Here is a 25,552-nt window from a genome sequence, read left to right as displayed (position 1 = left end):
TTTCATTTTTCTATATAAATAAACAGAGTGCAAAAATTATTGCTTGAAATATATATATTGTTAAGTGGCTGATGGGCTTTTGGTATTGTGAATAAACACACCATGATTGTTGAAATTTTTTTAAAAAAGTCAATTATCTGTTGGAAGAAATGGAAAAGGTGATCTATATCCTGCATGCTTTATCTGTAATATTTATAAAAAAAATGCGTAATTTGTATAACATCCATCATGAAAATTGGGGCATAATCTGGATAATTTACACATGCATTCTCAGATTCCCATTTCATGTTTTATTTACAGTTGATACCTACCTTATATGTGAAGAAGAAAAAATTTATTAAACAGCATATCAGCTTAAACCAACTACACATTTTACATTACTATGTATAGGGAGTTAGATGAGCTCTGCAAATATTCTACAGGGTTTATTTGTCAATGTCTTATAAAATCCATTGCTTGATATATAAACATATTTTTATGATCACCTTTTTTATCTAGCATGTGAAAGTTTATACAATATTATGACGCCTGTGTCTATATATAGTAACATAAACATATCAAAACACCAGCATTCGCGTAAATTGTTAATGTCTGAATATCTATATGTTATATGCATTGCAGTTTACTGGAGTAACCTTATCTAAGTATTTGCAGACAGAAATGCACCATGCAATTTCATGAATATTTTGATTGTTGAGCAGTTCCTCCTTAATCATATTCATGAGATTATTACAATTTTAATGACTTTTTTTTTTTAAATTAAATTTTTTTTGCCGGATTGTATGACTGACTACAGCCGCTTGATAAATCACCTGACATATTTGCCGGCAAACAATAACTGCTATGCAGTTTTGCAAAGCTGGTAAAACGTGAACAGAACAATCTATATGCATGTTACGCAGGGAAAGCAAGCATGTACAACAAATGCCAAGTCAACTTAAAAAAAAAAAATAAAAGTTATCAGAGTTAACCCCTTGATTGCCAATCACTCAAAGTGCCATTCTGTTCTAAGCAATATCCCAGTAAATAATTACACACAAATAAACCTTTTGTCAGCTCTCTGTCTTAAAATTCACATCTTACACAAATAGAATACTAACTTTGTTACCACAGGCGTTTGCGCGTGAACCAGTTTAAAAATGATCACATTAAAATGTCGACTGTTCCACTTTACAAATCTTGGCATTAAAATGTTGACTTTAAAAGGATGAGTTTCAGCCATCCACTCAATTTCACCAGGAAAACCTATTGCAATTCTCTCCTCCTTGGCCTTCTGAGGAACTCCATTGCTTTTCCAGTAATTTCAATATGCAAGTACCTGTATCCTCTCAAGAGGCCCTGCATCTGCACATGCCACACCCATTCAAAAACGCCACTGACAAGCCCCCCCCCCTAACCATTAGCAAAATATCTTACAGCCTAAATGATTTCCCCTTAAACCTATGTTTTATTGACTCGCTTTAACATTTAACAGAGCACTTTTATAAAATATGACATTGCTTTATCAAAACAGTCGTAACAGAAGTGCTAAATGCCCTAAAAATGCATTAAGGCCTAATCACTTTCTATGTGTCATGACAATTATTATTATTATTGGTATTTACATAGCACTGACAAATTACACAGCAATTACAAATGTTATAACAATAATTGAGGCAAACTATTAAAAAAAAAAAATTGACATTGATGCTAAGTTGATAAGGACAGTGCTCATGTGAGTTTACAATCTAGATAACAATATTTTCTTCAAGGACTTTATCTAAAAATGGAATGACCCACTTATTTACTGAATATAGGGCTGTATGAATCGTCAAAGATAAATAATTGTAACATTGCTTTCTGTCGTAGAATAAACAGAGATATGACTGCGTTGTGCAGCACTTGGTCCTTAAGGGGTTAAAATGATGTACATGCTGAAGGAGCTGATTTGATGACAATATTTTGAATACATACTTTTGTGAACTAAAATGGCTGAATATCATAGGCGATATAGTTCAGAAAAATCTGCAGTGCTTTGGTTAGTTGGTTGATCTAGATTAAGAAGTAAATATCTAAGAGTATTTTTTCAACTATAAACAATCCGATAATGTGTAAAATTGTTAAATATAGCGCATATACCTTAACTTTCTACTTTTATGGCAAAAATACCCATTAATTTAAGATGTATGTCTATCTGAATTACCACTATGTGTTACTGCTGCATTTTAATTTCAATTGTCTCTCACCTCAATAGTAAAATATGCAGAATTCATAAGTACAATACGCATTTTAGTCCGTTTGAAAGTAATGTCTAAGCATAACGCACAGAAGAAAATTCTATTTAACCATAATATACTGCAATTAAAAGCAATTTCCACTTACGATTTTGCGTCGTCCCAGAGAACGCAGTATGGCTTCAAAGTACCCTGAGAAAAATAATAATAAAATTGTATTAATTGATGTGAATTTTCTACAACATAAAACAGTTATTAAATTACATCACACTTTTGAAACCCTAAGTGACTGTTATAGCTAAAGCCTGAGAGCGCGTGGTATATAAAGTCGGCTGCCATTGAGAATCTCCTGGGTAGATGCCAGCATTCCAGGAAAAATAAATGGTTCTGTGATGATAAGCAAAAGGTTAACTAGAAATCTTACATATAAGCAGGCATCCAGATGAAGTGCTCACCTTTTTTGGATGTTGTATATCATAGCGAGTGTCTGAGTGAAAATTTCAAACCAAAGGACAGATTTGTTGCTTAAACCTGATAAGCACAATATGTAAGAGTTTGTTATGGGAACTACTCTATGGTAATAATAAGATATACTGAAACCGAACCATAAATTCCTACGCAGTTGAGGTAAAATGTAAAAATGTAGGGACATCTCTTTATTTATATCTAAAAACTGGGTTATTTAAAGGAACATTTTAAGCAACATAACTACAAAAAAACAACACTGCAGTGATTATGGTGCCAGAAGTACCCTAGTACCCACCCAGTGTAAATATTCAAACAATCTGCAAATAGTTTGACAACTTACCTGGGATCTGCTATGCACTTGCCATTTCCTCCTGTGCAGTGATGTAGCTCAAGAGAGGTGCTTATTGGCTGAGAGTATCAGCAGAGCACGGTCAGCCAATGAGCTATAATGGTTATGGTGCTAGGAGTGTTCCTTTAAATTAAATATGCTCTCAAACCCAATTGAACTCATGTCACATTTCAAAGCTTTTGATGTCTTATGCAACAATAAAAAGCATTTAGCTTCTGTGAAGTGATTTTTAGTCAATAAGCATATCCAATGTGCTGAATAATGTATATTTTAAAAAAAAAAAAATACAGTATAACTCTTCAAATGGACACCTTAAAGTGGTAGAGGTTAACACAGTGAGGGAGTTTATGCATGTGTGGGATAGGCATTAGGCTATCCTAGACTTAAGGTAAGACCAGGGACTAATGAAAGCATTTAGAAAATTGGGCAGATTAGATGGGCCGAAGGGTTCTTATCTGCCATCACATTCTATGTTTCACTGTTTCTATGTTAATTTCTCATTGTTTCTCACATCTGCTCAATGCCAAGTAACCATATGGAATAGTATAACCTAGTAAAAGATAATCCACTCTTCAATGTGCAGATCTAGCCTCCTGCAGAGATCATCGAAACAAAACACATGCTGTTAAAGTAAATCCAATATTTTCTTCTCCCTGTGCCCCATCTGCCCCTCAAAATATGTCTTCATAGATGACATATCTTACTGTGAGATTACAATACTGAAATACTGATTTCTTCTAAGTAGTCTATGGAAGTCCACAGCATAAATCAATTTGAAATGAAACTTTCTTTATGTACTTAAACCAGAAGTAGTATTTTGTAATGAGACTGCATTTAATTTCCGAAATCACCCCATAAAAAGAAATCTTACATAAATTCTACATCAAATAAAGTAAAATAAATAAAATAACTTACTCACTGCTTATTTATTGTCATAAATGTGCTTAACCAGCTAGTGAAAAATGTTCCTGCAACTCAAAATATAAAGATGTCAAAGGGGTTTCTAACTTGCTTAATCGATCATCATTAACATTGTGAAAACACAAACCCCCTTGGCCATGGTATCATAACTGTTGCCTGAACTGGCGGATTTAGCATTCTTGTTTATACACTGCAATGTACAGAGTTTGTAGTTAATGGTTTCGACTGTAAATGTCTTCTGCCTGGCGTACGCATAGGGTAAGTTCAGAATTCAATTCCTAGATTATTTAACCTGAAATAAAAGTAACTCATGTGTAAGAAAAAGCTGTATGCATGAAAGTTGAGTGGTTTAGAATGTATCCAGAACCCCAAGATAACATAATTTTTCTTTACTAAATTAATTAAAATAAAATCATGAATATTAATACAGATATATATATATATATAAAAATTAAGAATCATTTACTAGGGGGAGAGGGAGACTCTGTGTAATTCTCCCTGACCATATTATCACCATATAGCAGGGGTGGGCAATCTTCGGCCCACCAGATGTTATGAACTACATCTCCCTTGATGCTTTGCCAGCATTATGGCCATAAGAACATTATGGGAGATGTAGTCCAAAACATCTGGAGGGCCGAAGATTGCCCACAATCCCTATCCTTTATAGTTTGCAGAGGTAGTGGAAATTAAACATTAATTTTCACGAAGGTATGTCCAAATAGTAATATAGATGAAACCTAAAGGGACCAGAAAACAGGGAGGAGATAACTCTACCATGTTACCGTCTCTTAGGTAGAGGATGGTCACCTAGACTGGGTAAAAGGGGGTAACCCTAGGATAATAAGACAAAATAAAGAAAATAAATCCAAAGGTTGTCTAACTAAGAAACAACCATGAGGAAAGGCACCAGTCCAATTCCAATAGTAAGTGTAAAGAGAAAAAAAAATAAAAAATAATAAAAGACTTTATTAAGGTATATAGTACATGTATAAATAAAATACAAATCTAAATAGAGAGAGTCAGCCAAAGGGAATTACCCAACATCAAAAATAGAAAGAGTGGCTAAATAATAGCCTACTATATATAATCTTTCTAGAAAAAAAAAAAGGAAATTGACTAAATGGTGCTTAGGCTGAGGGTATAGAAGCACTTATGGAGGTGAAGAGAATAGGTGGAGAGAAGTGGGCAATTAGATGTGTAGGTTAAATATGGAAAAAACCATAGTATGGTGTTAGCATCTCCCCACATAAAGTAGACTCCCCCACAGATTAACTCCCACTGTGCTCAACCCTACACTCCTGAGAAACACCTTCAAGGGTGTTCTAATCTAGACTCAATCCATAGTAGAAAAGTACACAAAACTGAAATATATTGAAACTAATGGTAAACAATCTCGATAGAGAGAGTAAAGAGAAAAGGGAGAGACCAAGCAAAAAATAGATAGAAAGTGGCTAGATAATAGCCTACTAAAAGCTACCTTTCTAAAAAGGAAAGAAAGGAGGTATACTAAATGATACTAGGCTGAGGGTATAAAAGCGGTAAGAGAGGAGGGGAGAAATAAAGGAGAGAGGTAAGTACATAAACGTATAGGTATAGTATAGCTACACATCTCGGTAGCTCTGAACTAATGTTACGAGGTTTGCGAAGGCGATGGGCTCGATCTATGAGTTAATCTTCTTCAGGTTTTGCTGGTATGGTCTGTAATAATTAAGACAGGGTATACTGTAGCTCGATTTGTGTGATGGACTCTGTGAAACCATGTATTCTTACATTGGAAATCAGCTGTCCACATGTTTCCTTAGTCATTAGTGCACTCAAATCAACAAAATTATTTGAAGAGATGATACACAGGGACCTAGGGTCCATAAAAATGTTTCACAACATTTGAAAAACATTGGAAGAACACTACAGTAGCTAACCCGAAACACTACCCTTCGCCAGGTCAGGTTACTTGGGGTTCTACATTCCCCTTTCAGCCCACATACACATTTTCCCTCTTCTTTATCTTTGGTTTTTCCATCTCTCAGTCAGCACATGATGTGGTTTACTCAAGAGGTAAATTATCAAAGAATATGTACATTTTGTACCTCCAAGATAACAACAATGAAACATTGTTACAACCCTGATCTGATGTTATATTATAAATAAAAGATTGTACTAAAAAGATATGTTGTTACACTTACCTTTTTTGAAACAAACAATGTATGTAAAAAAAATAAAAAAATCTTTATAAAAATTATACATAAAAAAAAACAAATCATATACAATATATTACATGATTTTTTTTAAATGAGTGAAAGTCTGGGCTACTCTTAACATGAGGATGAGGGTCAGGCTTTTTTAATTGAAAAGAAGCTCACATGTATTTAAGAGTGGGGAGAATGGGTACGTTATTTTATTGTGTAAGTGGGGGTATCTACCATGCTCATGCAACAATTACTAGAGGATCAACATATGCGTTAATATCAAATAGGGCTGCCTTATCCTTTATGGAACCTTAAATACCTGTTAAGAGTCTTTGTTACACTTCCATGCTTTAACCCCTTAAGGACACATGACATGTGTGACATGTCATGATTCCCTTTTATTCCAGAAGTCTGGTCCTTAAGGGGTTAAATATGCTTCTACTCAGGGAGGAAATAGTGTCACAATCGGTTGGAAGCACTGGGTGAGGCACTGATGCATTTTATGCCCAGAGTGTCTGGAAAAGTGCTTTTGGGTATGAACTGCAATAGCGTAGCTCCACATTCAGTGCTTCCTCCAGGTATGCAATAAATTATAATTAAACAATTATTTACAATACGTCCTTGGCTATACAATATTACACTATTAAGTTTCTCATGTGTTTACTGTCTTTTTAAATCTTTACATTTGAATTTGGAGAGAAAACCAGGCTGTTATGCGAACCTCACACTCTATCAAGCTTTTTTGTATCATCAGAAATATTTTAGGGATTAACAATATATATATATATTGTCAATCTGTCTTTCATTGAGGCAAAATGTAAAGTTACAGAAAAGAGATATGATATGAACATATTACAGTTATACCGTTATAGCATACAATATAACCTTGAGTATATCAGCCTCCTTTTTAATATCAAACAAACTCAAACAGAGTAAGGTAGCTAAGCAAACATGTCTGAGCCTAGAGTGACCCTGCAGTATTAGGCATGCAAAATAATCTGGTAACTGTTTAGGCAGTAAACCAGGCTTAAAAGGCCAGCTAGACACGTGGAGTATAGGTAAACACGAGGCTTCAAAATGTAAGTTTAGGCTAAGTATAGGTTGAGATATCATCTGTAAGATTACTATTTAACTTGCTGAGAAGTGACTCAAAAGAGTAGACCACTGGTATTGAGACTGGGCATTAGGATTGAGAGAGGGATCTTTGTTGTATATGACAAGAACAGTCATTTTTATCTAGTGTATTATCTTGACACCAGAAAGGTTCTCAAACACAGACTTGTAAAATTTGACAAACTTAAACTGATCTATTGCAGGATGAAGAGGATTTCCACACAAAAAGAAAAGTAATCTCTACATAAAACCAATAATACAGAAATAGAGTGCTTAGTAGAGATACAGATCTCTAAAGCAGAAATTTTAAGGAGTGAGGGGAATGGTCAAAGAAGTAATGATGAACATGGTACACATTACCCTGAAAGAGAGAGACAAATTTCCCAGTACTTTGAACTTGTCTCAGTTTTTGGAAGTTATGACCATGTATTAAAAAAACATTGATGATTGTTACAAGGTGTTTGATGTACCCCAAAACTTTGAAGATGCCATAAACTCATCACAGTTCTTACTTAATGCTATAAAAGATGAGCTTAATTCTCTAAGAGAAAATGACAACTTCACTTTGACCACTTTGCCAGAAGGTAAACTTTTAGTGTAAGGGCAATGGGTGAATGCTATAAAAACAAGAATGATAGAAACATATGAGGCCAAATATGCTGGTAAAGGTAGGAAGATGATTACAAAAAAAATATTCTACCCAACTGCACACATTACATCAGTACAGATCTTAATTGCACATAGCAACACAATAAATGAATGTGAAAACAGCTTAGTTAAACGCTCAGATTTATTGTGAAATATATGTAGAACAACCAGAAGGTTTTGAGGTCCAAACAAAGTGAAAAACTACATCTCAAATTGATCAATTTATTGTAACGTTTAAAGAAGTCAGGTGGAAGTTGGAATAAAATGCTATATGACCATTTAAGTAAAAATGAGTTTGAGTAGAATCCTGTAGAGCATACACCAAACCGAATGAAGATGGAAATGTCATAGTGATAAGATGAGTAGATGATCTCATCATAGGTGAGAGTAGTGAAACAATACTCAAGGATTTAAAAGGAATGCTTGCAACTAAATTCAAGATGAAAGACCTTGGAAGAATCAACAATTTCTAAAGCATTGACTTCTAACAAAGTGATGAGTTACTAAAGATGAACCAAATAGGCACATTTAAAAGATTATTGGGAAATTCAGTATGACAGATTGTAAGCCCAGATCAACACCATGTGAACAAAGGCTAGACGATGATGGTCACAATAATCCTGCAAAGTATCAAAAAGTATCAAAAAGTAATAGGCAGCTTACTATACACAATGGCATGCACATGGCCAGATTTAAGCTGGGTTATCAGTAAATGATCACAATGCTTATCAAAACCAAAAGAACAACATTTGGTCATAGCTAAATATCTGATGGAACATATGAACTATATCATCAAGAAGTGTAATCAAGACCTTAACACAACCATTACTAGAGGATGCATGGTAGAATGGGTTATAAATGTTTCTTTGGTGTTAATTTTATGTAATTTTTTGTAGGTTTGTACTTATGTATGTCATGGGAAATAATAAAACTTATATTCGGACAGAAAAGAATAGGAATAACAAATGATGATTTTGGTACTCCATTTTATTTTTGGAGGGAAAAAATACGCTTAAAATACTGAATACCAATATCTGACGTTCAAAAAAAAAAAAACAAGACTCAAAACTAAAATCACACAGTGATTCTGATGTGGGCTTCTGATGTGAATGCCACAGATGTAAACATATTGATATCAATACCACTTCATCAGTGATAAATGAAGGTAGCATTGTCCTTGATTACTAAGTAAAAAATCAAGTAATGGGTAAGTACTAAATAACTGAGCAAAAACGAATGTGGCAGCAAACTCTGAATAAGAGAACTTCCTCAAAGGCTTCAGAGAGAAATATACAACATAAAAGCAAAAAACAGGTTGTGCTTGGTAAAGATTAATAATTGCGGTAAATCACATGGAACAGACAATAACAAATATTATAGTATAGTCCTGGGTATTGTTATCGTGTAGTTCAGGGAAGAAGGTCTCGCTTCTTATAGGGATAAGTCTAATATTTGTTATTGTCTGTTCCATACCATTTGATTTACCGCAATAATTACTCTTTACTCAGCGCAACCTGTTTTTGCTTTTCCATTTTCCTGGATTACTGCCTGTCTGGCAGGATGATAGCAGATAATCAGATATGACCAAAAGTGCAAATAAGTCCAAGTTGGAATAGTTATTGAGTAATTTGTTTGGAATGTAAGTATTTTGTAAAAAAAAAAAAAAAAAAACAAGCCTGTTGTGAATAACATATATGAAAGCAAGTGGGGGTGTTGAGATATAATCCTCTCAATAGTGTTCATGTCCATGGTACAATAAAGTTATTGCCCTACTTCTTCCTCTGTTTAGTGTGGAGCTGTCAAGCGCTAAATCCGTGTGTGGTGTGTTCCTCTATTACTGTGTGTACTTGTCTGGTTGTCCTACCCTCAGTATACAGATTACTATACTGAGGAACATTCAAATATTCAAATATACATTTATGCAAATATATACTATTAAAGATAATTGAGATATGTCTTAATAACAATGTAGCATGTACTTTTTATATGCAACAGGTCATCTAAAGCACAAAACATCATGAGATAATATCATCAGTAGTGCAAATGAATTGAACTCTATCTGTTAAAATATAATTAATTTAGTCATACTGGAAATAAATGCCCTAGAAAAATAAAATGGCATAAGATTTTTTTTTTTTTTCCAGGAGTTCAATCAGAAGATATTCTGCTGAGAACTAAATAAATAAATAATTTTTCCTATTGCTACTGTACATCCCTTTGGGGAGAATAGTAAATGAAAGTGAAATGGACAGCCATGTATGATGTCAAATAAAGAGCAGTGACTTGGAAATCATTCCATATATTCTAGAGCTTTAGTGCATTTTGCAGAAAAATAGAAACAATAATCCACCCGTCTGCTGTACAAAATTCAGCAGCAAAGAAAGAAATGTAAAAAGATGTTTGCAACAAGCTATGCTTTGATGTATGTAAGTCATACACGTAAGTGTAATGGTCAATTAATGCTATCCGTCATCTCCAGCATTCTCTTTATTTTACTTGCTAATTTTAGACTTCCACACCACGCACCACAATTGTTAATAATAGTTAAAAATATAATTTTTTTTATTAATAGTAGTATTTACAAAGCACTGACATATTATGCAGTGTTGCACAAAATTATAGGTTTAGAACTAGTACTTAATAGGACAACAGAAGTAAAATGTCATATCTCTCAGTATTGAATGGTATAAATGCAGAGAAGGAATGGAAAGCCTGCAAGGGAATGTGTTAGTGATTTGGCAAAGGGGTAATCATTCCCTAAGGGCATGTCTAGTTGGCATGCAGGCATGCCAGGCTGACTGGCAGCTGCACTGGCCAGCCCCACTCAGACATCATAGTATCATATCTTTTCTCAGTGAATAATTGTCATGTACAATTAGTGTAAACGTATTAGCTTGAAATTAAACCATCAATTTTCTATTCCAGTGCAGTATTACAATTTTATAGAATTACAAAATAGACTCGAATAACTCACAACAATTGGGTGGAGAAAATCAGGATGGGGTGGACGTGGCCCTGAGAGGACATAACCAGCGATGTCACTAGCAATGCCCAGAATTGGTGGGTCTATCCACTGACAGGCTTCTTAGCCGGCCCCCAGTTTTAAGTTTTTATGGTGCCTGGAGTTCAGATTTACTAGTGGTTAAACCATTTATAAACGATTTAGATATTTAAACTCTCAAACTGATTTAAGCTTAGGTTGACCGAGTCTATCAACGGCCACCCTTCCACGGCTTAATCATTGAAGCTGGTTTTTAATTTTGTAAGGCATAGATTGGCTACAATAACTAATACTTTAGTTCAGGCTTCCCCAAATTCCGGCACTCCAGATGTTGCTGAACTACAACTCCCATGATTCTAGGCTGAGAATCATGGGAGTTGTAGTTCAGCCACATCTGGAGGGCCGGAGTTTGGGGAAGTCGGCTTTAGTTGAATGGAGAATTAAGTAAGGGCTATGGACGCTCGGGCTCAGCAGTAAGTGTCAACTATTTTCATACAGCAGGCCATAGTGTTTAAGGTTTTTTATAGTGCCCCTTTAAAACATTTCACTTCTATGGTAAACTAAACGCAATTTGAATTAAGCTTAAAGCTTGAGTTCTACATTCAAACAATGATACAAATAACATGTTTTGTGGAGACATATGGTTGTTTCAAACTCAATCCCAAAAGTTAAATAAGTGAGACTTCAAAGAGCCTGCAACGGGTAAAATGGTACTAAGCAGAACTACTATGATACTATATTATAGATACTATATTATAGTTACAGGGAAAATCCAGGGTTGGGTTGAACCCTATTAAATAATTCATTAAAATATCTACATTTACTAATGCTTTAAAGACATGCAAACATTATATTGTAAACATTTGATACAGTTCCACACAATAGATTAGTGTTCAAACTCAAGGAAATCTGTCTAGATGGAAATGCTTGTTCTTGGGTAGAACATTGGCTTAAAAACAGAGTACAAAGAGTTGTCATTAATGGTACATTTTCAAGCTGGACAGAGGTGGCAAGTGGTGTCCCTCAGGGGTCTGTTCTGGGACCCCTTCTATTTAACATGTTTATAAATGATCTTGAAGACAGCATTGGAAGTCATGTTTCAGTGTTTGCAGATGACACAAAACTTTGTAAAATAATACAATGTGAGCAAGATATTACTTTGCTGCAGAGGGATTTAGATAGAATGGGGGACTGGGCACTCAAATGGCAGATGAAATGTAATGTTGAAAAATGCAAAGTTATGCACTTCGGCGTAAAGAATACACAGGCAACGTATACCCTTAATGGAAGCGAATTAGGGATAACAACACACGAAAAGGACTTAGGAATTGTTATAGACAACAAACTATGCAACAATGTGCAATGTCAATCAGCAGTATTATTCTCGGGACGAGAATATAATTTTGCCTCTTTATAAATCACTGGTAAGACCACATATTGAATATGCTGTGCAATTTTGGGCACCTGTTCTAAAGAAGGATATTATGGCACTAGAAAAAGTGCAGAGGTGGGCTACAAAATTAATAAAAGGAATGGAGCATATCAGCTATGAAGAAAGGTTAACAAATTTAAACCTATTTAGTTTAGAAAAGTGTCGCCTGAGAGGGGATATGATAACATTATACAAATATATTCGGGGCCAATGCAAACCAATGTGTGGAAATCTATTCACAAACCGGACTTTACATAGGACACGAGGCCATGCGTTTAGACTGGAAGAAAGAAGATTTTGTCTAAGGCAAAGGAAAGGTTTTTTTACAGTAATGTGGATGGTGGTTTTACAGGATGTGGAATTCTCTTCCTGAAGAGGTGGTTTTATCAGAGTCCATACAGAGTCCATACAGCTACTGGATGCATACTTGCAAAAACAGAATTTTCAAGGATATAATCTTTCAATGTAGGGTAATAACTGCTTGATCCAAGGATAAATCTGACTGCCATTCTGGGGCCAAAAAGGAATTTTTTCCTAGCTTGTTGCAAAATTCTGTTTCAAACTGTTTTTTTTTTTTGCCTTCTTTTGGATCAACAACAAAAAACAAATGTGAGGAAGGCTGAACTTGATGGATGCAAGTCTCTTTTCAGCTATGTAACTATGTAAAAACTATGTAATCTACATTTCTACATTTGCTACAAATACAGATTCCTACCGTGACCTTCCGGAGACTAGGAAGTATCTAACATCTGTCAACCCATCCCATTATTTTCAGTGAGACAGCTAAACATATCCCATAAATTATGCCAAGCATGGGTTCATGGGAGATGTATTTCCATTCACGAAAAGCATGAAACAGATGTATCTTGGCGTGAGTTTTTTTTAATGCCTTCAGGATACTTCAAAATATGGTCTGTCATGCACAAAAGGATTTCTGTGTTTTTTGTGGTTGCAAAGTATGTAGGTGAGTTGTATAGTTGTTAAATGGTCAATTATGTTGGTGAGTGTATATCTTTGTGGTGTGGAAATGTAAATTGTTTTCCATTATGTTTATTATCATTGAATGGGCTAAATATTTGAAAGGCACATGGCATGTTCATGATCAAAACGTTTTTGCCTTGAAATTATAACCACATTCCTTGCTATTATATATAGATACTCTAAAGTCTTTAAATTTAATATAAAAGCTGATTTAATTGTTTTATATAAAAATGCAAATAACATAGACAGAAGTAAAATGTGATTCAATTTGTATTATGCATGGAGTCACAGTATATAAAAATGTATATTGATATATTGAAATAGTCAAATCTATATGACTTTTGATTTCTCTTTTTTGTCTTTCTGTAAATGTACACTGAATAAATATATTAGAATGTCAATATCATAACAATGGAAACCAATTTTTTATCTGCCACTTGTGAAGTTATTACATTAGAAATACATTCTAGTTTTTCCAACTTTGAGACAGTTGCAATCTTTCTTGCCATGTCAGCTTTCTATGACAGTTTTCTAATAAAAAGCATGTTGCAAAAATAAGGACAATGTCACAGGATAATTAATGGACCATGTCTTATTCTAAAAAGCAATATCTAAAAACTGGCAAATTCGATTAAGATGAAAAGAAGCATTGCTACAACAAACAACATGTTGCAAACCTTAGTAAATGATTTTCGTTTTCAATACTCTTTTGATACCAACTTAATATACCTGAAATTAACAGGTGTAACTACGTAAACAGATAACATGTTAAAATTGCATATCAATAAAAGACCATTGTACGTCACAAGACAAAATAAATTCATTACATTATATAGGATGCTATATAGAATGAAAAACAACAGTATGAACATTTAATAATAAAACAATTGTAATATATTTTATTGTTTACACAGTGCAACACAAAGTTATAGCTTTCCTGTGGTAACAAAGGCTATGTTCCTCCAGCCTTTTGTTTTTTCATCATGTTGAGTAGGGTATACACTTTACGTCAATCCAGAGCCCTTATAGAATCAAAACAGCCTTTTCAAAGTGAACTCACGCAACACCAAGCACTGTTATCCAGTGATGGATGTCTCTCTCACACACACATCTCCTTTTGGCATTACAGGTATATTTCGGGTCCAAACTTAAAGAAATTGAATACTTAATATTTAAACCAACTCCAAAACTGTTTAGAGTGTTGAAATTAAGACCGGGTCTTGGTGATTTTATTATTCTCTCCACTATCCACTCCTCTCCACTCAGAATTGGCCTATGTCATAATATTATACAAGGTACAAACAGTGGCACAACCATGTTTGTTCAGGACACCCTTTGTGCAAAAAAAGCAAAAAAAGATTTCCAGGTGCTCAAAGTGTGAAAGCCGCAGGCAGATTTATTGTAACAAAACAGACATCAACGTTTCGACCTACCAAGAGGTCTTTGTCAAGCTTGTGCAATGTGATATCTCTCACAATTATTAGGAGGGCAGGTAACAGCAAGTTCACAAAGTTGTACTATTATACACAAAAAAATATATGAATAGAGAAGGAGGCAGAGGAGGGAGAAACAGAAAATAAAAATGAGAAAGAATCAAAATAAAAAGGAGAGAATTATAATGTGAATGGCAAAGAATACGTCTTATAAAATAAAAGAAAAAATAATAAAAGTATGTCAGGCACTTCAAAATGAATATAGTGCTCAAATTAGTGTCAAACTGATATATAAAACAAGCGCTTCCCCAAAACACTTAACTGATATAATCAAACAAAAACTAATATATATACCAGTAGGGAAAACATTATGACACAATGAATAAATAAATATACATGCATATACTTGATAAATTTGGTATCATAAATCAATATAAGGTGCCTAAAATAAAACACAGAAACACAACATACATAGTGTGAACTTTAAAAACATATATGGTTGAAGGGTGAGGTAGGAATATCACTCACATATCACAGAGCCGTAACAGGCTCAGTAAAATAAGTTTACGGGTGCCAGTTATAGCTACAGGAGATCCAGCTTTCCAAGAGCAGGAAACAGGACATCAAAGGGTCCCACCACAGGAATATTTATTAACACAAATTAAAAACATGTACAGAAAAAATCTTAGAGTGGTAGTGGGAGTATAAAAGAGAAATTGGTCCACAAATGGGTACCATTCACCACCTTCCAGTAACCCAAGAAATTAAAGTGCAAACAAATATAAAGGTTTGTAGTAAATAGCAGCAAATGCATTTAGTAAATCAAGCCTTCTTCAAGTGCTGGTGAGTTAATCCACAGTCTGAAATTTATGTCATCTTTCAAACAGGGAACATATGTTTCCTGTTGCCGGTGATCGGGCTCAGACGTGAAGTCATTTCTGGCTCTCACTGATGACATCACAGACCCCTGGAACATAGCCGGAATACGGCGTTGATGCATCCCTTTACATAATGCCATATCTAGTCTTCCATCACCACAGGTCCCATCGATTCATTTTTTAACCCGATCTCCGGAAACAGGAAACATATGGTCCCTGTTTGAAAGACCTAATAAATTCCAGACTGTGGATAAACTCACCAGCACTAGAAGAAGGCTTGATTGTTGAAACGTGTTGGTTTGTGAGGGCAGTTTAACCACTCCTAAAATTATAGGTGTCCATACAATACCATTCTATGTATTTTGTTTCTCTATTTACTGTAGATATTTTGTGATTTTATCTTCATGGAGTATTTGGAGAAGTCGTTTTGCATATTGAGTAGAAGTGTGAAAAAAGGTGTAAATTCATTTGTTTATATACCCTCACCATGTTGCCTTTCACTGTAATAATAGGTTGTGTGTGTTTTTGTTTGTTGATACATCCCTGTGTGTACAAAGGACTAGACTATGTGCTGAAGCATTTGATGTCTGCAACTAGTTGACACATTGATAACATATCCTAAACAGCATCAAATACAGAATTGCTTGACTGTCTCATGTTCAAGGTTTCAATAGCTCAGTCATGCTGGGATCAGCCTGTACTGGGACTCACAGAGGCTTCTGATGCTGCCACATGGTAATGAGAATTTGATCATTGTAACATCTAGTTGGCTTTTATTGGGATAATTCACTTGTGAGGCATCCATGAATGGCTCAGTTTCATTGGGATTAGAAAGACTCATAGTTCTAGGAGCAATTAAAAGTACAGTGTATATTGGCCATAATTTAGCATTCAGGTATACTCTCTCTGATTAAATCACATGGGTACATTGGCCATCACTCAAGGGTAAAATGTGTTTAGAATTTTGAATACTGTGCAAGGCAGCTTGCCAATGATTAAAACACAATGGACACTAACATTGTCAAACCAGGTGTATTGTCTCTGCAGTTTTATTTATTTGGTTTCTGTCTTCTTTTTTTAGCTTATTTTAGGAATAAGAATACAAATTTTAGAAAAATTATTTTAATTTTTTTATTTTAAATTTAAAGAATCTGGTCCAGCTTTGATCCTACTGAATTGGACATCATGCGGAGTGCAGGAATATCAATCTCTTTTGGTAGAAACATTATAATCAGTCTCCACAAATACACAATTCTTAGAGTGCATTGCTCACCCATCTATGACTTTACTTAAGTCTACAACTATTAGGTCAAATAAGTGTTCTCTTCTCTTTACTTCATCAATTCCTTGTTAATTCCTGCCTCATCTTAACACTATTTCCTGTGTTCACAATGATTTTATAGGACTCCGTGTCTACTGTCATCGCTTATCCTCAATGATAAATGTCAGACATTTACCTCAGGCATCAATCACTACTCTTCACCATCATCTTATAGGTGGCAGATGTTTCCTCCACAGTATTTGAGACAGGCTCCTTCTTTCCCTGAAACACTATACAGCAATATCACTTTTATGATATTTTTTTTTTCAATATCACTATTATGGACTACATGTGTGACATTTCGCAAACCTATTACAGGTCCAAGGGACCTCAGGATTCTCCCTCCTGTATGATTACAATGTTGCAGGTCTGGGTCACATAGTCACACAATACAGGCTTTTTGTATTGTACTTATCATCAACTGGGAAGCTATTAACAAATAAAAATCACAATCCTGATATATAATGAGTGGAGTTAATCTTTAATGGCAGTCATCTATTTATAAGGAATAATAAAAAAGAAAACCAACTGGAAATATGTATTGTAGAAGATTTATTTTTTATTTCAAAGCAAAGATCTAGAGATGCCACTCCAATAACCCCTATGTTAATTTGGCCCTGATCATATGAGGTATTCCAGATTACAAAATAAGAAAAAAAGAAAGCAGATAGGGCATACAGGTAAGGGATACTAAGCATGCTAACAACCATGGTTACTACTGATTTTGGATAGCCACATCAATGGACTGAGTTCATATGCTGATGATTAATATAAAATATTTAATGAAAAACTACCTTTAATTAAATGCAATGGTTTTTTAATGAATGTTCTAAACATTATCCATTTGAAAAAGAGAATTATGACTTGTTTCTTCTTCTTGCACTGAAATAGTTAATAACATCAGAAAACGGGGTACATGTTGATCCCATTAACGCAAAACTGGAATTAAGGTATTTTACTTTATTATTAGTATTTAATAATTATCCTATTAATATTGCTATTCAGGGCAAATATAATTGAGCTACAGGCATAACATTGTAAAATATTGTAGCTAAAATGATAATATGTATTAGCATAATAAATTATCATTAATCATTGCACAATGACACGATGCATATCTTATGGGCATGATTTACATATTATAATGAAATAGCAGTGATATCTGCCATGCAGCTGTAGTAGATATTACATACGTAAGTGATAAATTATCAATATACCCTTTGTATAGTATTGTATAACTTTGCTGAGTCTGATTGATAGCCCGTGTGTTTTATGTTTCGTGAAAACCAAGTAATTCTTTATAACTGTGCAGTGGATAATTCTCTCAATGCATAACACCAGTCTTTAACTCAAAACAGACCTATTATCAACATGTTTTTATATACTGCAAAAAGGCCAGGACTGACCATCAGGCAAACAGTGCAGATGCCCAGTGGGCAACAATGGCAATGGGCAAAGGCCAGCAGGGATCTTCAAGGGATCTTCTTGGGTGGCCCCTTTAGGGGTGGCACTGCCAGCGCATTGATATAAAGAGCAGGTCCTCAATTGCTCCAGCTTAATTGCTTCAGTGCAGGCCCAGTGCACATGGGGGGCTACCCCTCCCACCAAGACCCAAGCTAAGTAAGAGGGAGAAGGTAGTATACTGTTGACTTTTTAAAAATAATTTCATCAGAAATTGAATGTTCCCCCCCCTATGACTTACAGACCCATGCCGCCCTCTCACACCCAGCAGCCCATGTCCCCTCTCACAATCCTCAGTCTTTGTTGCCCTTTCACACCCAGCAACCCCATGTCCCCCTCTCACACCTAGCAGACACACATTCCCTCTCACACCCAGCAGCCCCATGTCCAACTTTCATACCCTTCTGCCCCATGTCCCGTCTCACAGCCTGAAGCTGCACATTCTCTCTCACACCCAGTAGCCCCTATGTCCCACCATCACACCCTGCAGCCACTTATTCCCCTCTCACACACCAGAGCCCCATGTCCTCCTCTCACAACTTGAAGCCTTTGTGATGACACAACATACACCCTCTCAGGCTGCCCCCCTTCTATGGCTGCTCTGCCCTTATTTATAGGAATACTCTAGTAGTTGTATGTGCAAAAACATATGTAAGAAATATATGCCTCACATTTAATGCGTTAATGGTTTCTAGAGAAGTAAGTTTAGCTTTTATTTGTGTAAATGTAAATGTGTTCAAAATAAACTGTTGGACATCTTTGCTTGCATTCCATTTACAGAAACATCAGTATACTAGACAGAAGGAAACAATTGCTCATTTGACGCCAAGAGTTGAAAATTAGAATGTATGTAATAGATCAGTAATTAGTAATGGATACATTTAAGATAAATTTTGAGTAAAGTGACCAAAGAAAGATTGTAACAATGTATGAAGGCAGACGGTAAGCAATCATACATGAAGAAATCAGTTGAAAACTAGGATCAAGTAGAACAGGATCATATTTGAAAACAACAAACAAACAAACAAACAAACAAACATGATATAATACATAACAACAAAGTGCAGAAACAAACCAAATAGAAATTCCTAGCAAGCAACAATGAAACATCACCAAAACAGCACCTGGAGGTAAACTCCAGAACAACTAAGCACCAGATGAAGTTCAGTGATTATGTAAACAAAAATCATATGTATAAAACATATCTTTCTAGCGAGTCACTTCACACTGGTAAGTTGCAATTTTAAGTCAGATGTACATCAATGACAAAAAAAAAATTATATTGTTTATTTTATAAGATATACAACGGGATATACAAAGGAAAGACAAAGGAAAACATAGTAAAAAAGAAAAAAAGAACAAGGAGTGTTTCTTCAACTTTTAAATTAATAATTCATTTTGGCTACAAATTAGGTTTTCAATATGAAAAAAGCTAATTTTGTTTGATATCGCTAAAGCACTTGAGATTTCAACAAATAAATCTTAAATGAGCATTTCACATTTTAGAAATTTTGTTATTTATATAGAGATACCAACAGAACAAACACAATAAAAAAAATGAATAAGGCAGTGATATTTTTTTAATATCTTGCAACAGTTTATAAGCATCTACTTATGGACAGTTTTCAGAGTAATGCAGTTTAGGGGGCATCCATAGAACCAAGGGAGAGGGCAATTCCTAACAGATTGTGATAATTTCTTATGATGATTCAAACAAACTAAATCAAAGATAAAGTGAGCCAAAGCCACTTGTGTAAAATGTAGGAGAAGAAACCGATTGCTTTTTTTTTTTTTTGTGCTTTCCAATCATTACTTGCAGACATTCTGCTTGATACAATAATATTATAGAACAACTATATAATATAATAGATAACTATATGGACAAGCGCAACCAGTGACATAACGATATGACACTGGAAGATGAGCCCCTGAGGCCAGAAGGTGCCTACCGCATTACTGAGGAAGAGCAGAGGGCGAGTACAGGTAGCACCAGATCTAATGAACTAGTTGGGCCAAAGCCGAAAGGACACGCAACTGCGGATGTATTTGGAGGGGAAAGGAAAGTCCGCTGCTGCAAAGAACAATTTAACATAGGAACCTGGAATGTTAGAACTATGAACCAAGGCAAATTGGATGTGATCAAACATGAGATGACAAGGTTAAACATCGATGTCCTGGGAATTAGTGAACTCAAATAGACTGGAATAGGACATTTCACATCAGAAAACCATCACATCTTCTACTGTGGTCAAGAATCCTGCAGAAAAAATGGAGTAGCCATCATATTGAATAATCGGGTGGGCAAAGCAGTGCTCAGCTACAACCCAATAAATGACAGAATGATTTCAATTCAAATTCAAGGCAAGCCGTTTAACATCAAAGTGATCCAAGTTTATTCTCCAACCATGGATGCTGAAGAGGCTGAAATTGTAGAGTTATATGAAGATATTCAACACATGATAGATATAACACCAAGAAAAGATGTTACTATCCTCATAGGAGACTGGAATGCTAAAGTAGGGAACCAAAAGATACCTGGAATTACTGGCAAGTTTGGCCTTGGAGTTCAAAATGAAGCAGGTCAGAGATTAGTACAATTCTGTCAAGATAATTCTCTTGTCATAGCAAACACCTTCATCCAACATCCTCCGAGACGACTCTACACATGGACATCACCAGATGGACATACAGGAGACCAATTACAAACTATTAAAGCATTGCTATCACAACTCACAACTACTGCACAAATTCAATGCTAAGATTTAAATTCTGTGTTGGTAGTGTGAATAGGAAGTGAGCTCTCTGTTCCACTTTTGGTAGCAATGTCCGACTATAGCCCCCTATTGGCAACTCATACATTTAACCATGAAACATTTAGAGGGAGATGCTGCAGCCATCAACCTCTGCAGCCATTAGGGATGCATGGTCCATCATACCTTGATGCCAATATCTTGTTACAAAAAATCTGTAACTAATTGCATCTAAATCTCTGATCATATCCTCTGGCGGCAGAGGAGCATGCTGACGCTCCATCACTAGATCACCACAGTGGAGGACACTGTTGGCTTCCATCCAAAATAGGTTAGAAACATTTCATTAGAAGAGCTGAACAGGGTATTAGCTGATAGCTTATAGAGGGCATATACCTTATCTTCTCCTCTCCAAAGAAAAAATCAGCATCTTCAATCCTTATTGTTTTTTTTGTTTTTGTTTTTGCTGTTTTCCTCTTCTTCTTCCTCTTTCTCTCATCACCTTTTTCCTCTCCCTCACACACTTACACGTAACCATTTCTCCATTATCCTTCATCTCTCCCCATTATATTTTCAGCCCCTCCATTACAAACCAATTTTAAAACTTAGACCTCATTTGCCATCAAACACCCTCTGACAACAATGGCAACCTCTCTTCTACATATCCAACCAGTCTACATATTTCAGAGAAGCAACACTTATGACAATATAGTTAACCTTCTGCTTAATCACTACTTCTATTCTACTTGAACTTTAAAAGTCTACTGATACTAATTATTATATTTCTGTTGCAAAATTTTTTTGTGAAGTTGTTCTTATTTCATTGTCCTTTCCTTGGAAAACTCTGCACCTAAAGCTCTTTATAATATAATTTGTCAAAAAAAACAACAACTCCCCCCCTCGCCCCCCCCCCCCCCAAAGCGACAGTTTAAATTATTAGATATCAACTAAAATAATTCTAAAAATGTGTATAAATTATGAAGATTTTAACAGGAAATATGACCACAAGTGACCACATTTGTGAGGCACCTTCTCCCTGTCTTAATGCACACCCCTTTCTACTAGCAATCCTCTGTGCTAAGAAGTCTATTTTAATAACCTCCTTTTGTTTGAAACTCAGGAACTTCTTGCTCTGTCATTCAAACATGTCTGTCCTGAGGGTAGCCTGAGCCGTGCCTGCACTTCCTTGACATTGTCCAACTCTCCACCTTCATAATTCTTATCCTACTTTAATCTTCGAGTACCTTCTGTCTTGAAATCAAAGGATTATAATTCCAGCTATTTTTTTTCTCATGGTTTTCCTTTATTATTTTGCATAAATACTGCATCTATCCATAATCTTGCATTCTATACCTCCACTCGTGTTTGCACGATTTACTATGTCTTTCCCAGCCTGGCAGGAAAATTACATAAATTTGGCCAATCATGCAATTAAGGGTGGCAGGCAAAACACGTGTTTGTGAAAATTATTTTTAATGTGTGTGAAAAAGATTAAAAAGACTTTTCACAGCATGTTCAATATGCTGTCTTTTTTCTTTGGCTAAAAATGTTCCATTGTGCATGAAGTGCTTGGGCTTTAAATTTGCTATTTCACCATTACCTGGCACTCATAGCCCACTCACTCTCAGCATTCATGGGCAGAGTTTAACTATGGTAGCATTGCATACGCTATTGCACCGTGTGCATATGTACAATTTAAGGCAGAAATGCAATGTAATTCAAATAGTGTTAACCATCACAATAGAATTCTCACCTCAATACCTCAGTCTATGTGCTATTAGTTAATGCATTTGAATTTTAAGCATTTAGGGATGGATTTTCGTAACAGAGTAAGCAAGGGTTTATTCTGCTTACTGAATAGTAATTCCTCCAATGAAGTGTATGGAGAATTGCAATTCGGCAAGCAGAGTAAACACTTCTAAATGTTTTTTTTAAGTGAGAGAGATCAAATAAGGACATTTATAACCAATATACTGTGCATTAACATATAATGGATGAAACAAGATTGGAAGTAGATAGTAACAAAGCAAGAAATAATGCTGTGAGACTTAGATTGACACACAATAGTTCTTTACAAGAAATCAAAAACTCATATTGTCAGCAGCCCATTATGGAGTCAGCACAGGATTTCAGACACACAGACAAGCATCAGAAACTGAATTAAAACATAGAATATTATTGCAGTATCTTTCCATAAAATGTTGCGATGTTACATTCTCTTGGTTTTCATGGTGATTCATCCAGAAAAGCTCATTTTTGCCATGCTAAATCCCCCCTAATATGTCCTGTTTTTTAAATTGCTGTAGGAAGATTTAAACCAGTGTAAACTTTCCCACCAGGAAACAAGGGGTCCCCAGTCCCTATACCAACCCTATTCAAAAGAAATAATAGAACCTACCACACACAGGGGCGGGCTGGGCCGGGGGGCAGGGAGGCAATTGCCCCCCAGGCCGCCCGAAATTATTTTAGGACCGGCCGCGGCGGGCCGGCCCTTTAAATGCTGCAGCCGCCGAGCGCTCTGTAAAGAGCGCTCAGACGGCTGCAGCTGCTTTTCCCTCCCCTCACCTCCCCTCCCCTGTAGGTGGCCGAGCTGCACTCCGGTCCGCGGTCCCGGCCGGAGTGATAGGAAGGTGCTCAGTGTGCACCTTCCTGTCAGTCCGGCCGGGTACAGGAAACAGAAACTCCTGTTCCGCGCGGAACAGGAGTTTCTGTTTCCTGTACCCGGCCGGACTGACAGGAAGGTGCACACTGAGCACCTTCCTATCACTCCGGCCGGGACCGCGGACCGGAGTGCAGCTCGGCCACCTACAGGGGAGGGGGTAAGAAAAAGAGGGGGGGGGGGGGGCGGAGAGAGAGAGTAAAAAGAGGGGGGGAGAGTAAGAAGAGGGGAGGGGGGAGAGTAAAAAGAGGGGAGGGGGGGAGAGTAAAAAGAGGGGAGGGGGGAGAGTAAAAAGAGGGGAGGGGGGGAGAGTAAAAAGAGGGGAGGGGGGAGAGTAAAAAGAGGGGAGGGGGGGAGAGTAAAAAGAGGGGAGGGGGGGAGAGTAAAAATAGGGGAGAGTAAAAAGAGGGGAGGGGGGAGAGTAAGAAGAGGGGAGGGGGGGAGAGTAAGAAGAGGGGAGGGGGGAGAGTAAGAAGAGGGGAGGGGGGGGAGAGTAAGGGGAGGGGGGGGAGAGTAAGAAGAGGGGAGGGGAGGAGGGGAGGGGAAGGGGGGAGAGTAAGAAGAGGGGAGGGGAGGGGGGAGAGTAAGAAGAGGGGAGGGGGGAGAGTAAGAAGAGGGGAGGGGGGAGAGTAAGAAGAGGGGGGAGAGTAAGAAGAAGGGAGGGGGAGAGTAAGAAGAGGGAGGGGGAGAGTAAGAATAGGGGAGGGGGGAGAGTAAGAGGGAGGGGGGAGTAAGAAGAGGGAAGAGAGGGAGTAAGAAGAGGGAAGAGAGGGAGTAAGAAGAGGGGAGGGGGATAATAAGAGGGGAGGAGTAAGAAGAAGGGGGAAGTAAGAAGGAGGGGAGATAAGAAAAAGAGTGGGGAGTAATTAGAAGAAGGGGGTAAGAAGAAGAGGGGGGTAAGAAGAAGAAGGGGGAGTAAGAAGAAGAAAGGGGAGTAAGAAGAAGAAGGGGGAGTAAGAAGAAGAGGGGGGAGTAAGAAGAAGAGGGGGGAGTAAGAAGAAGAAGGGGGTAAGAAGAAGAATGGGGTAAGAAGAAGAAGGAAGGGGTAAGAAGAAGAAGAGGGGGTAAGAAGAAGTAGGAGGGTTAAGAAGAAGAAGGGGGTAAGAAGAAGAAGGGGGGTAAGAAGAAGAAGGGGTGAGTAAGAAGAACACAGGGAGGAGGGGGGGGTAAGAAGAACACAGGGGGGGTGAGAACACACAGAGGGAGGAGTGAGAAGAACACAGGGAGGGTGGAGGGGGGATGAGAAGAGCACAGGGAGGGTGGGTGAGTGTGAGAAGAGACCGCTAGGGGAGGGTGGGGGAGAGACCACTAAGGGGCAGGGGAGAGCTCTAAGGGACAGAAGGGACAGCTCTATAGGACAGGGGGCAAGACAGGGAGCTCTTTAACACTACGCACACACACACACACACACACACACACACACACACACACAATGCACCCCTATACATACACAGAAACACAACATGCTTCCCTTACACACAGAGAAACACACAATGCATCCATTACACACACACACAAAGACAATGCATCATTTGCACACATACACAGAAACATACAATGCAAACCCTTACACACACATGCAAACACACACACTGTTTTTCTTACATACACACAGAAACACAATGCATCTCTTACACTCAATGCAAACACATACAGACACACACCTTGCATCCCTTATGCATACAAACACAGATTCACACAATGCATCCCTCACACACAACCAGAAACACATAAT

The 25,552-nt window shown here is 36.8% G+C and overlaps 1 protein-coding gene across 6 annotated transcripts in view; it reads right to left on the bottom strand.

Moving 5' to 3' along the window:
• The window catches only part of ADGRB3 (adhesion G protein-coupled receptor B3), an 880,860-nt gene that overhangs the window by 301,545 nt on the left and 553,763 nt on the right, over positions 1 to 25,552 (bottom strand). For all 6 annotated transcript variants that reach the window (XM_063442965.1, XM_063442970.1, XM_063442966.1 and 3 more), the window contains one exon: positions 2,362 to 2,405. In XM_063442965.1, coding sequence (XP_063299035.1) covers positions 2,362 to 2,405 — 44 coding nt within the window. The remainder of the gene's footprint in view (positions 1 to 2,361; positions 2,406 to 25,552) is intronic.

The sequence above is a fragment of the Pelobates fuscus genome, chromosome 2 (genome assembly GCF_036172605.1).
Source record: "Pelobates fuscus isolate aPelFus1 chromosome 2, aPelFus1.pri, whole genome shotgun sequence".
Lineage (NCBI taxonomy): Eukaryota > Metazoa > Chordata > Amphibia > Anura > Pelobatidae > Pelobates > Pelobates fuscus.
The sequence above is the reverse complement of the archived record's forward strand: the minus strand, read 5'-3'. Positions and strand labels throughout refer to the sequence as shown.